The sequence below is a fragment of the Lissotriton helveticus genome, chromosome 7 (genome assembly GCF_964261635.1).
Source record: "Lissotriton helveticus chromosome 7, aLisHel1.1, whole genome shotgun sequence".
Taxonomy (NCBI): domain Eukaryota; kingdom Metazoa; phylum Chordata; class Amphibia; order Caudata; family Salamandridae; genus Lissotriton; species Lissotriton helveticus.
This window is the reverse complement of record NC_136068.1, coordinates 1,061,414,607-1,061,427,967: the sequence shown is the minus strand read 5'-3', so window position 1 is coordinate 1,061,427,967 and position 13,361 is coordinate 1,061,414,607. Positions and strand designations below refer to the sequence as shown.

Below are 13,361 nucleotides of genomic sequence, written 5' to 3'. Positions count from 1 at the left end.
GGGAGTAGCATTTCACCAAAGTCTGTAGGTAGCTAGGTGCCACCTTATGCCTTATCTTGTGCATATAGCTGAGTGCCTAGAACCTCACTCGGTTTTCCACCTTTAACCAGTGAAGATCACGAAGGCGACTAGATATATGGTCGGTTTTGCGGCAACCACTGAGAAGACGTGCTGCAGCATTTTGCACCAACTGCAGGCGTTGAGGGACTGCCTTGGCCGCCACATTAGTGACATCCCAAGAGCCTCCATCTTTTTTCTTCTTGGTTGCTCTGCCTCAAGTTAAACTATTGTTCAGACTGAGGAGTGTCAATAGCAGTTCCCATGATGAACAGGGTCATGACTGATTTGCATATGGCTGGGTCCAAACTGGGCTGGCATGGTGAGCAAAAGAACAATGGATTTAACCCAGATCTCTTGACAGGGGGGTGAATGTTTTATTTGCTCTGCATTCCGTCCATCATTTATGTGTCTTTAGCAACTTAACGTAGCAGAGTTCCCACCAGCATGCATGCATAGAGTCTAATTTCTGACTACGTTTCCCAAAGTTGAAAGAGAAATGCACACAATAGACATGGAGGAATGTGTAGCAAGAACCGACTAATAACCGGGCCCCTAGCTGTTGTGAACAAACCTAAGGGGTGTATTAAAAATTGGTAGGTTTAGCCTGCCTGTAATTACATATTTTATCACCTGTGTTGTGTTTTAAATTTGTGGTTTTCCCTGCCCATGATTGCCTCCATTTAGTGTGTTGAATTGTGGGATGTGCAGTCCAACCTCTGTAGTTTGTCCCTCTCATTCCTTGGTGACAAATCTGTTTTCCCTCCAAATTTCTCCTTTGCTCTGTGCTTAGACCTGTGTGCTAAAACAGTGCACCCCTAGCCATTTTGTGTTCACAAGCCAGTGAGGCCAGCCCCCCTGCCCCCCCTCCCCCTAGCAACAGGGATTTTCTACATCAGAGGGTGCTTCTGTGAGCTGTTTAAACTGCATTTACTGGGGCCTGTGCACTTCGTTTTTTGGCCAGCAGGGGGAGTAAAGCTTAATTCAAACAGTATTGTTACTACATCAGAGGGTGCTTCTGTGATCTGTTTAAACTGTATTTACTGGGGCCTGTGCACTTCGTTTTTGGTCAGCAGGGGGAGTAAAGCTTTATTCAAACAGTATTGTTAGATCTCGAGTTAGTGAAGCCTTTACCTGCAGAAGTCCAAAGTTGTGGATTGAGCCTGTCTGTCTCCTAGGAGATTCTGAACAGGAGAAGCAGCTTCCAACTCCCTGGCCAGCATACCTTGTCTGAGGTTGCTGGGACCTTATATGTTCTGCTAGTGGTTGGCACATTTGTACACTGATTGGTGGTTGTATCTGGTGTTTCTATTGGGTTAGAGTTAATGTCCTCGTTGGTTGGGTATTTGAGGGTTCTGATTGGTTTCTCGGTCTGTGATTCAATCATAGTAGGGTTGGGACTAGGGCTAGGGTTAGACCTTTAATTGGAAGTAGCTATTTAGGGCTTCTGGTGTGATTGGTTGTTGGACCAGTTGTGGGACTAAGAGTAGGGTTAGGCTTTCTATTGGAAGTAGGGACTAGGGCTACCTGTACCATTGGCTGCTTGGACTTGGGTTGGGACTAGTGGTAGGGCTAAGGCCTTTATTGGACGTAGAGATCAGGGTTTTTGAACTGATTGGGTGCTTGGACTAGGGCTACGATTGGCTGCAAGGTCCTGGTCTCCTATTGGTTCTAGATGTTAGGGCTAGTGTTGTGATTGGATAGTGTTAGGGCTAGGGTTCCCATTGGCTGAAGGGGTCACCTGATTACTAGGGCTACAAAAAAGTCCAGGCTTAGGGCGTCTCAGCCCGGGCGTCGAGGCTAAGGGCGGAGAGGACAAGGGTAATTGCCTGTTTGAGCCTGTTAAGGGCGGAGAGGACAAGGGTAGTTGCCTGTTTGAGCCTGTTCGAGACTGGTCAGGACAAAAAAAAAATGCTTCACTCTTTTATCCCTCCACTATATTTTTTCAATCAAAATTAACAGACTAATATGTTCACTTCTCAAATTCCATATTCCATATTAAACTATACTAATATACTGCCCAAATAACTGAATAACATATCTACTACTCAAATTACTTCATACTTATACTATACTAATTTTCAACACTAATCGTTTATGGGTTCCGGAGTGGTGTGCTACTCGCCAGAAAAGCGCTTCAACACCCATCAGGGGTAACAAGTGCTATATGAATGCAAATCTTTCTTCCCCTTTTATCCATCCGCTATCCTTCTCACTCCAAGCAACAGACTAATATCAACCACTGAAATTACCTCATATTTCACCATATTAATTCACCACTAATCCTTTATAGGCTTCCTGAATAGCATGCGTCAACAAGCGAGCGATAAATAAATACAAACCTTTGTCCTCCTCTATCCTTCTGCTATCATTCCAAATCCAAATAACTGACTAACCTATCCACCACTTAAAATGTACTTGCATGTTTCACTATACTAATTCAACACTAATCCTCTATGGGTCCCGGAGTAGCGTGCTACCCGCCGAAAAAGCGATTTGACGCCTCGTCAGGGGTAGTAAGCGCTATATAAATGCAATTTCAATACAATACAATCTTTACCATTTACAACTTTGAATTCAAGAAAAATAAACAAGTAATCGAAGCAGCTGCTGTCTTCTAAATGATTCTTAGCCCTGCCCTTTGCTCAGCCACATTCTTGTCAGTTCATCAGGTTAACAAGAAGGCAGATAGAGCAGTCTGTCTTTCTTTTGAGAGAGTATAAACTGGAATCCTCCAACATAGCAGGATCTGGATAAAATTGTTTATGCTTCCATTTCTCTTCCCAGGGTATCCAGTTCCTGATTGAGAATGACCTGTTAAAGAAGACATGTGAGGACATTGCGCAGTTCCTTTACAAAGGAGAAGGTCTGAACAAGACGGCTATTGGAGATTACCTGGGAGAGAGGTACATACAGGATAATGGTCTTAAGGATACCAGGTTTAGTGGTGGTCATAAGGCATCAATGATGAGTACTGGTTGATGGACCTAAAGAACCTGAAGAAAAAGGGTGGCAGAGATAAGGACTTCTTCTGAACCATCTTTGCATTTTTTTCTTTCCTCTGCTCTGACTATTTTCATTTTCATTGTGATATTTATCTTGTCTGACTATATGTTTGTGTTTTGACATAGAAGTAGTTTAGTACCTCTAAAGGGACGTAGTCTGTTTGTAAAATAATGTTCGAGGCATGTGTGCTGTAGATACACATACTTTGCATACTCCTGCCATTTAGTGTTTGGTCCGGATGTTTGGATGTTGTTTTTCTTAGAAGAAGTCTTTCCAGTCACGAGATAAGGCGATTCCTCCATTCGGTGACAGTGTGCATGGGCATCGACTCCATTGTTAGATTATTTTTTTGCGCCAACGGTTTCGGACGTGTATTGCTGCGCTCCAGTTCGAAACCGTTCTTCGGGTTCCCCTCTGTGCGCAATCCACTCTACCCTCGACTGTATTGTTTCCGTACCCGTTTCACTGTTCTCCGCATATCGAATTGCTTGCCAATTTCTCAATTTTTTATCGAAAAACTCGTGGGCGTCCGTGGGTCCAGCCTTCTGCCAAGGGAACGGATTCCATTCCAATTCAGTCCTCGGTGCCACGGTAAGTACCCTCACACTAACCTACATCTTTTGTAACCTGTTCCTCTCCCCGGAGCACAAGGAGGAAGACTGTGATGCTTGTAAATCGTTTCGGTCCAAGAAGACACTACCCTATCTTCGGGCTCGATGACGAGAGATGCAACATCAAAGTATCCAGCACACTCCAGATATCTTCAAGGAAGAATCTGCGCAAGAGGAGATCGACGCATCGACCACAGAAAGAGAGGCCTTCAGCGTTCCAGAGTCCGATTCAGAGCTCGAGATTGATCTGGATTCCGAAGATGTGCCTCCGGGACAAGGTGCTGTAAGTATTGGAGACCCCTTGCCCCCTAAATCCTCTTCCAAAACACATAAGGATACGGTGAAGGTCGGCACTGAGACAATGTTTCCAACTCACCCCCTTTCGGCTCGCCACCAAAACAAACCAAGCCTTCCAGCTCGGAACCTAGTCTACCGAAATTACATTCGGATCCGAAACCATCCGGCTCCAAGGACATATCTAGTTCTGAGCCGAAACCCTCCACTTCGAAACAAAAACATGCTTCAGAACCGAAACCCTCTGCTTCCAAACAAAAACCTGCTTTGGAGCCGAAACCTTCCACTACCACAGACCAGTCGATTTTGACGCAGAATTCTAAGGACAGTCTCTCCGAACCTCTCGAACCAATTTTAGACGTTCTTAAGGCCAAATTGGATCCTAAGCAGAAAAAAGATTTATATTAATCCGGACACTAAACTTTGTTCTGCTAAAACACCAGCAAAACACAAACTTACTTCAGAGATCACTGACAATAAGATCCTTCTAAAGAAGAAGGACATGGCTGCCAACCCTGTTTTTCCTGCCCCACAACCCTCTACGCCTCCACCATCTTCTCCACAGTTACTAATGGAAGATCACTTACACATAACACCTCAGGGATCTCCACATACAGATTCAGATGGAGATCATGGTGATGATGATACTCATTTGCATGTAGACCCATGGAATGTTTACAGTATTGACCCTCCAGTAGATAACGACCCTAAACTTTACCCTGCAAAACCGTCACCACTAGACGATAATATGGTTACCAACAACAGAGCAGCAGAGTATCATGGGGTGGCCTTACATAAAAATACCTTAGAAGAGTATTTTGTATTTGAAACACTTGAATCCACACACAGGTCATGTCAAACACTCACTATGCTTAAAGGCATGCAGATGATATCTTTAAAGACCCTGTCCGAGCATGTATTTTAACTTCAAGCACACAGTGCCTACTAGCTAGGTATGACAGGGCACACTGGGGAGTGATGGAGCAACTGCTCCAGTATCTCCCAGTCAAACACAAAACTAAGGCACAGCAGTTCGTTGAAGAGGGAAAACTCATCTCTCACTCCTCAATCAGATGTGCTTTAGATCCAGCTGACACTGCAGCTAGGGAAATCAAAACCAGCATGCTCCTTGTAGGAGAGTGGGGTCTGCAATCCTATGGTCACCCCAGATTTTTGCTTTTTGCTTCACTGGTTTACGACTTTCCCTGGCTGTGGGCCTGCTAATCAGACCCACAACCTGGCTGTTCTCTCTCTAAATTGACATCCATGTACTTTAGGTGCATTTACCAATTGGTATTGGGACACCTTATCAGCCCCTGTACAGTGTACCTTAGGTACCCAGGGCATAGGTGAACCCAAGGCCTACCAGGGGCTGCAGCATGTATTATGCCACCCCTGGCTGGCCATCTAAACCGACACAACTGGCTGGTAAAACAGCTGGGGCAAGGTGGTGTAAACACCCTTTGCTATAGATATAGTATACCTATATCTAACCCTAAAATGGACACATATATTCCTATCAGTCACTCCTATGGCAGGCCTTATCAATCCTGAAGGCAGAGTGCTTGGAATTATGTGAGATGGTGCTCTGGCATGAGCTGAGCCTGTCTGCAGCTTGCGGAACCAAGTCCTTATAGCTGTTCCATGATAACGCTATACCATATACTCTTAAGTGCATTATAATCCTCGCGGTTAAATGCTAAATTTGGTATAGCATTATCAAAACATGTCGAGTAAGGTGTCATACGAATTGGAATACCACCCCCTCGCCAATTTTGGCGACGGGGGTAGCATTCCACCCTTCTAGAGGGGCATGACATGTATGTAACTGTGAACCCCGGTTAAAGTTAACTCGAGCCTCAGCATCACAAAATGGATGCTGCCACCACAGACACAAGTCTGACCTCCTGCTGCTGGGAGTCCTTCCAGCGAGGGAGGCCTGGACAAAGGGTTTCCTGCCTTGGGAGGTGCTAGCACCACCCCAGACAGGATTTTGTGTATTGAGGTAGGGAGGCCTGAAAGGAATGAGACATGCCTGGGGCACACAAGGTGCCCTGTACATACACCGGTTCAAACCAGTTGCTGGGGCACTCCAGCCCCAGTTCTGGCGCGAAACCGGACAAAGTATAGGGGGTGTAACCCCCCCTTCCTGGTCCCACCCATGGGAGGGACCTAGTCACCAGTACAGCCCCCTTTAGGACAATAAAGGTAGGAGCTGGTCCCATTCCAAATTAGAATAATCCTGACTTGAAACTTTACAAGAAGAAACTCTGGACTTCGACGTTCTGCTCCACAGAAGACTGAAGAAATCACCCTTGTGGGCAAGGAGTGTCCACCCTGCACCAGCAGGCACCATCAAGCGGCCAGCGGCTTCACTTTGTCGTCTTCCCTCGAGGATCCAGACTTCAGAGCCCGACGAGACCCGGATTCCCAGACCTCTCCGACCTCAACTCACATCTGCAGCACAGCTGAGATCCGTGGGTGCGACGAGCCACGTGGGACCGGCCATCTTGGAGAAACTGCACTTCGCTTCCAGCACGACTTCTGAGGTAACCTCGACGAAGTGCTTTGGGGATTGAGAAGCCCCAGCCCCGAGCAGCTCCTGCACCGAAGATCAGCCCTCCAGCATCCACGAGATCTGCGTGGGGCCCTTCTGCCTGTTTGCTGCTCGACGCGTTGTCTGGTCACTTGCCGGCTGGCTAGTGACCTCCTAGACGACGATCCTTGAAAACTACACTGCTGGTCTGGTTGCTCCAGACTGGCCCTTGCTTCCTTCCAAAAGAGAAGTACCCCGGACCCTCCTGGTCCGCGCCAGACGCCTTTTCCACTCACCGCGTGGGTTGCCTTTGCCAAGGCCTGTTGACGCCGAATCCGGAACCAACACCGCCGACAGCGAGAGCCTGCGTGGGACAGCTCGTGCCTCCATCCTGGTCGTCCAAGACACCTCCTGGTCCACGTAGCTGCAGAGTCAAGCGTCCACTCTTCACCTGATCGCGACGACAGCATCTGGTTCCTTCCTGGTTCCACTCCAGTCACTGGCTAGTGACTTTGAACATTGTCCCCTCTGCTTTCAGGCCTTCAGCATTCCTGATCCACCCTTGGATCACACCGGACATCTTCCTCCTGGTCGCCTGCAGCATCTTTTCTTTCAGGCTCCATAGACTTCAAAGCAGAAACCCGACACAACTTCGCACCTGTGCACCCGCAGCCCGTGGGTGAGGTAACAAGAGCATTTCGGTGCTCAAGGGTAGATTGCCTCTCCGAGTGTCCAGATTCACAGTCGTTTTAGTCCTAACTAGTCAGGATTGTCCATACTCACCTTTTTCTTGAACTGTACTGTCCATAGACGTTGATACGCATCCCGCGTGTGAGTTCACACTCTGCACACGCGTTCCGTGGGCCTCCTATTACTTACCTAAGGTTAGGATAGTGTAGCCCCAGCGATCCTACAGCCTCTGGACAGCTCCATTCCTTCTATCGATTTCCTTATACCATTTACTTAGTATATGGTTTGCCGTGCCCCTAGGGCACCATTGTAATTTTGTGCAACTTATCGTATTTTTCCTAAGAGATTGTCATGTGCTTAGCCCTCTGATCTCATAAAGAGTTCAGAGGTGTTTGTTATTAATAAATATACTGTTTATTTTTATAACAACCTGTGTGGTGTCCTTTCATCTGGTATTCAAGGGGTTATATGTGGTAAAACAGCTGGCTTCACATGCCAAAAGAGTTTAGCCTAAGACTGCTTTGTTCATGCTACCATTAGGATAGCTGGTCTATAAGGTTGACTTACAACCAGTCACCATAAGGGTTGTTTGGACTGATACAAGGTGATCACTAGAACTAGTGAGCATCATATATCAGGCCAACTTCTCACACTCCTCAGAAGGCATGCATGGCTTAGGATCTCTGGGTTTAAGCCTGAAGTTCAACAGTCCATTTTGAATACCCCCTTTGACAAGGAACATCTGTTTGGTCTTGTAATCGACCAGTCATTAGAAAAGATGAAAAAAGACACTGAAGTGGCAAAGTCTATGGGAGCGCTCCAAATAGAGGCTTCTTTCGCCACTCATTTTATAGAGCAGGGTCTAAGACAACACCCCTAGACCCAAATGCTTCCTCTTATGAAGGCACCAATCAATCCTTTCCCTTTAGAGGTTCATATAGAGGAGGATATAGAGGAAACCATTCCAAAGGTAGGAGTAAAGGCACCACACCACGTAAAACCTCTTCCCCTAGTAAACAGTGACTAGCCCACACTTCCCCTGATCACTTAACACCTGTCTGGGGGAGCCTTCAATAGTTTCTCCCCATTTGGCAATCTAAAACAGCCGACAAATGGGTGTTTGACAGTATCCAACATGGTTATTGCCTGGAGCTCACCACCAATTCATCAAACATTACACCTCGCGTTCACAAACTGTTGTCATACCACTTACAGTTACTCAAACAAGAGGCTCAATCTCTCTTAGAAAAGGGAGCAGTAGATCCTGTTCTGTGTCATTACCAAGGTTCAGGGGTTTACTCTCTCTATTTTCTAATCCCCAAAAAGGACTGCTCCTTAAGACCAATTTTGGCTCTCAGGGAGTTAAACCAGTACATTCTGTCAGAACATTTCCACATGGTAACGCTTCAACAGGTCCTTCCACTTCTGCAGAAATGCGATTTTGTCCACACTGGACTAAAAAGACACATATTTTCACATTCGCATTCATCCAGCTGGTTGCAAATACCTCAGATTTGTGATAGAAGGCAATCACTATCAGTTCAATGTGCTTAAATTCAGGGGGACTACTGCTCCCAGAGTATTTACCAAATGTCTAGCAGCGGTGGCAGCTCATTTTAGAAGACAACAAATGTATGTCTTCCCATACCTAGACAACTAGCTGATCAAAGCCAGCACACACCAAAAGTGCCTAGAACACACTCCAACCACGCTACACCTACTCTACCAATTGGGTTTCAGTCTTCACAGATGCAATATTATCCAGGACCCGCTCTCAACATTTACACGGCTCTAAACTCTCCAATGCAGCCAGAATTTCCAATACCCAAACTCTAATGCTTAGCATGTCAGTGGAATCAGTCACAGGGTCTATTAACAGTTCTAGTGTAGGTGGACAGCTGCAACCATAGCTCTCTGCAGTGGTAGAATCCACAAAGTGTATCAAAAGGGTGGCCTTTCATCGACCCTATTCCACAAGTCTCATCTCTCACGGGTTGGGGTGCACATCTCCATCATTACACAATTCAGGATCTCTGGGACGACAAACACAAACGTCTACTCATCTACAGTCTAGAGCTTCTAGCAGTATTTCTAGCGCTGAAAGCTTTTCAGTCTCATCTCATAGGCAAAGTTGTCATAGTCTGCACGGACAACATGACAGCGATGTACTATGTACAAAAAAAGGGGACACACACACACACTCCAAGTGTCACCACTATCTCAGACAATTTGGAAATAGGCAATGCATCACTAGATTCACCTTTCAACGAAGGGGATACCTGCAAGTAGATCTGTTAGTCACAGCAGACAATGCACTGTGCCAGACTTCGCCTCCAGGTTCCCACACCCTCTAGTCAAAGGCAATACCCTATGAATGATTTTGTCAGGGATATTTACCTACGCTTTTCCGCCTCTCCCACTCCTTCAGTTTCTGGTTCGGAAACTCAGGCAAACATCACTCACACTGATTTTGGCAACTCCCACATGGACATGTCAACCATGGTACACCACTCTGTTAGAGCTCCCAGTACTTCCACATCAAAAGTTACATTTCATCTCCAGTCTCCTCGCTCACCACCATGGAGAAATCAAGCATCCGAATCCCAAGGAGCTTAACTTAGCAATTTGGATCCTCAAGTCATAGAGTTTGGATATTTAAATTTGCCACCAGACTGTATGACTATTCTGAAAGAAGCAAGAAAACCTACTACCAGTGCTTGCTATGCAGCAAAATGGAAACTATTTGTTGTCTACTGTGATAACAACAAAATTCTACCTCTAGCTGCGTCTGTTCAGAACACTGTCTGTTACCTTCTGCACTTACAGCAATGTGGGTTAGCTTACACATCTGTTTGATTGCACCTTGCAGCAGTAGCTGCGTATTTGCAAAACAGACAGCATTGGTCTTTCTTCAAAGTTCCTGTCATTAAAGCCTTTATGGAGGGCATAAAGAGAGTTAAACCACCAAGAATCCCTCTGGCACCAGTGTAGAATCTTAACTTAGTACTTACAAGACTCATGGGTCCATTCGTTGAACCACTATACAAGTGTCCTTTACAGTTTCTTTCATGGAAAGTTGCATTCTTCATTGCAATCACTTCATTAAGGAGAGTCGGTGAGCTACAGGCACCTTAGAAGAACCCTTCTTTCAACTCCAGCGCTGAATGGAACGGCTGTTCTAGAGTCTGAGCACTGCTCTTATCGTTAAGACAGGAGGACGTCCAATGGTCACTTCTATCGGAAGAAGTTATTCCTACCAAGTCTGGAGCCATTCCTGCCTGCCCCCTTCACTCTGTGGGCCCCACCCTGCCCCTTACATGCCTGCACCTCCCTGCCTTTGCCTGCCACTGCTTGTGACTTGCAGCCCCCCAGTCTGCCTTCGTGTAACTCTTCTTTTTCCCTGCCCTGTCATGTTTGCTCTTCCCTTACCAGCCCTGGTGCCTTTACCTTCCCTCGTTGTTACCCTCTGACTGCCATTACCCGCCTGCCTGTATATCCCTGCAGTCTCCCTGTATCTTCCTTGTTTGCCTGCACCTCATAGTTTGCAAAGAGCTGAGCTGCTTTAATTTCCACAGGTAGTAACTAAAATGGCGATCCTCATGTTCCACTTTACTGTGCCTGGTGGTGGGTAATGGGTTACCAATAGGGGTGACCCTCATTTAAGAGTGGGTCTTTGGAAACGGTGCTCTCTTCACCCTCAAGAATGTCATCATGATGATGGATATACTTGAATGTTACGGAAATAGTTCCTTTCCGTGCGACCAAATAGCTTTTTATTTGAATCTGATTTCTGCAACAGACATGGAGCACATGAATGGGGTGTGCGCTTGCTGCAGAAATCTGTTTGCAACTAGATTCAAGTAAAAACAAAGTGGTCACATGGAGAGAAACTATTTCCGTAACATTCAAGTAAAATGCTTCAAGTTTGAGTAGTTCAGTTTACCTCTAACCTTTTACTCTTGGCCTAGGGAATGCAGGGTGATCCTTTTTATTTATACAGTTACAGTTATTCAATGTTTAAATTGTATGTTAGGTATTAACATGGTACTTTTATAAATCAATTATATTATTTTTCAGACGGAACAGGTTACTTGTTGACTAATCAGTTTGTGCATGTGATGGTTTTTGTTAAGGAATCAATAGGTGATGAAGAGGAGAACAAACATCAATACCAAACATTAAAACGTTGTTATTGGTCCGTTATGTTATATTCAGGAGATAGTTATCAGACTTCACCTATGTGACGCCAAAATGAGTTTCATGAGCTGGGGTGAATAAATAGTAACCATTGTCTCACTCCTTATTGCTTGCCATAATTCTGGAAACTTTGCATTGAGTTTTTAGCTTGCCTGCGCTGTTCCAAGCAAAGACCAACCATCAGTAGATATCATTTGTGAAGGTATATTAACAAATAAAGAAATATATGAGGTACTCAGGCTTGTTATCTCAAAGTCTGATATGAAGTTCTGTGGTTATACTGAATAAGCCGCTACCTGCATTATTATCATACGAAATCTTTTAATTGTTGCCATAACTGCACTTTCACAATAGCTTTAATATCCTTCTTGGTTTCTCAAATATGCTTGACAATGCACCATTTGTACACTATTCATACAAAATCATTTTGGGGGAAGACCCCTGTCCTCCTTATTACTGTTGAACTCGCTGGCTGTGCGAGCACACCAACAGCCACTCATCCCAAACCTTTACGCCTCGCCACTTTCAAATGTCACCAGCCGCCCCTGAAGGACGCCATTCAAGAAATACTCCCAGTGTGGAGCAAAATTCCCACACAGCGACCATCACAAGGTTTGTAATCTGTGCTTATCACCTGAACACGACGAGTCCAGCTGTCCAGCCTTTCGATCGAAGCAGACCATTCGAGATCGATGGGCCCATCGACACATCATGCAGAGATCGGCTCCGGAACCGGTGGACATCTTCGACAAGGGCCCAGATGTCCCAGAAGAAGATTCTAAAGATCTCGAAATCGTATCCGAGGCAGATGACTCCATCACTCCGGGTCAACGAGTGAGTACTACTGCCCCTACTCCAACCCCCCCACCGAAATCTAAGGCAACGGTCAACACTCAGCCTCCTGGGCCCAGTCGCGACCGAAGCCCCGCCTTCCAGCCCGGCTCCGAAGAAAATCCAAAAGCCTTCCGGTAGCTCAGGACAGAGCAAACCGCACGTGCCGATCCCACCAGCCCCCTCGACACGGAAACCGAAAGAAGTCCCGGCTCCGAAACCTATTCCGAAACAGTCGACTTCGAAGGATAAACCGGGCCCAAAAACACCCAAGCCTGTACACAAGCCGGCTTCAAACACTTCCATACCGATAAAACCAGCTTCGGCTCCAAAACCAAAATACTCTGAGCCAAAACCTACACCAAAAGACTCTATCACACCTCCTAAGGCTAAAGACAAGGACAAACAACAACCACGCGCGGTTCCTCCAGAAGAGGAGCTTTTTCATCCTGATCCTAAGCAAAAAAAGATCTATATTGATCCAGAGACAGGACATGTTGCCACTGCACCATATAGAAAGAGGAAGTTAGACGCAGCACTTGCTCCTCCAGTGCCTGTGAAGAAGAAAGACTCTGGCACATCGCCTATGCACCCTTCTTCTCCTATACTTCCTTCTAACCCACCTCCTCTTCCTAAACCTATTCTACCTCAAAATTCTCCTCCTAAATTTTCTCCACCTCATACACCTCAAAACGATGATGATGATGATATGGGGGCATGGGGTGACCTAAATGACCCTTTTACCTACCCAAATGACCCACCTGATTGGGAGTACCCGGTCCCACAAGATGTACCGGACATCCCGGATCCACATCCATACCCCTCAAAAACATCTCCTCCGGAAGATAATTTAATCAATAGAGCTGCCATCTATCATGGTGCCACAATGCACTCAGATGAGGCAGAGGAGGACGTTTTACTAGATACTTTTGAACAATCCCAAAAGTCAGTTCAAATACTACCCATGATTAAAGGGGTCATTAAGCATGCCCCCGAAGTGTATAAAGATCCTTTACGTGCTAGGATCATAAACCCCAGAATAAAAAAGAAATATAGGCCTTCCCCCGGAGATCCTGCCTATATTAAGGGACAGCTACCCTTAGATTCTCTAGTCATTTCCAATGCTAGAAAGCGCGCTA

General features: G+C 45.9%; 1 protein-coding gene across 3 annotated transcripts in view; it reads left to right on the top strand.

Annotated features, from left to right (window-relative positions):
* CYTH1 (cytohesin 1) overlaps positions 1–13,361 on the top strand; it is an 836,242-nt gene that overhangs the window by 398,995 nt on the left and 423,886 nt on the right. For all 3 annotated transcript variants that reach the window (XM_078653934.1, XM_078653933.1, XM_078653935.1), the window contains exon 5: positions 2,845–2,963. In XM_078653934.1, coding sequence (XP_078510060.1) covers positions 2,845–2,963 — 119 coding nt within the window. The remainder of the gene's footprint in view (positions 1–2,844; positions 2,964–13,361) is intronic.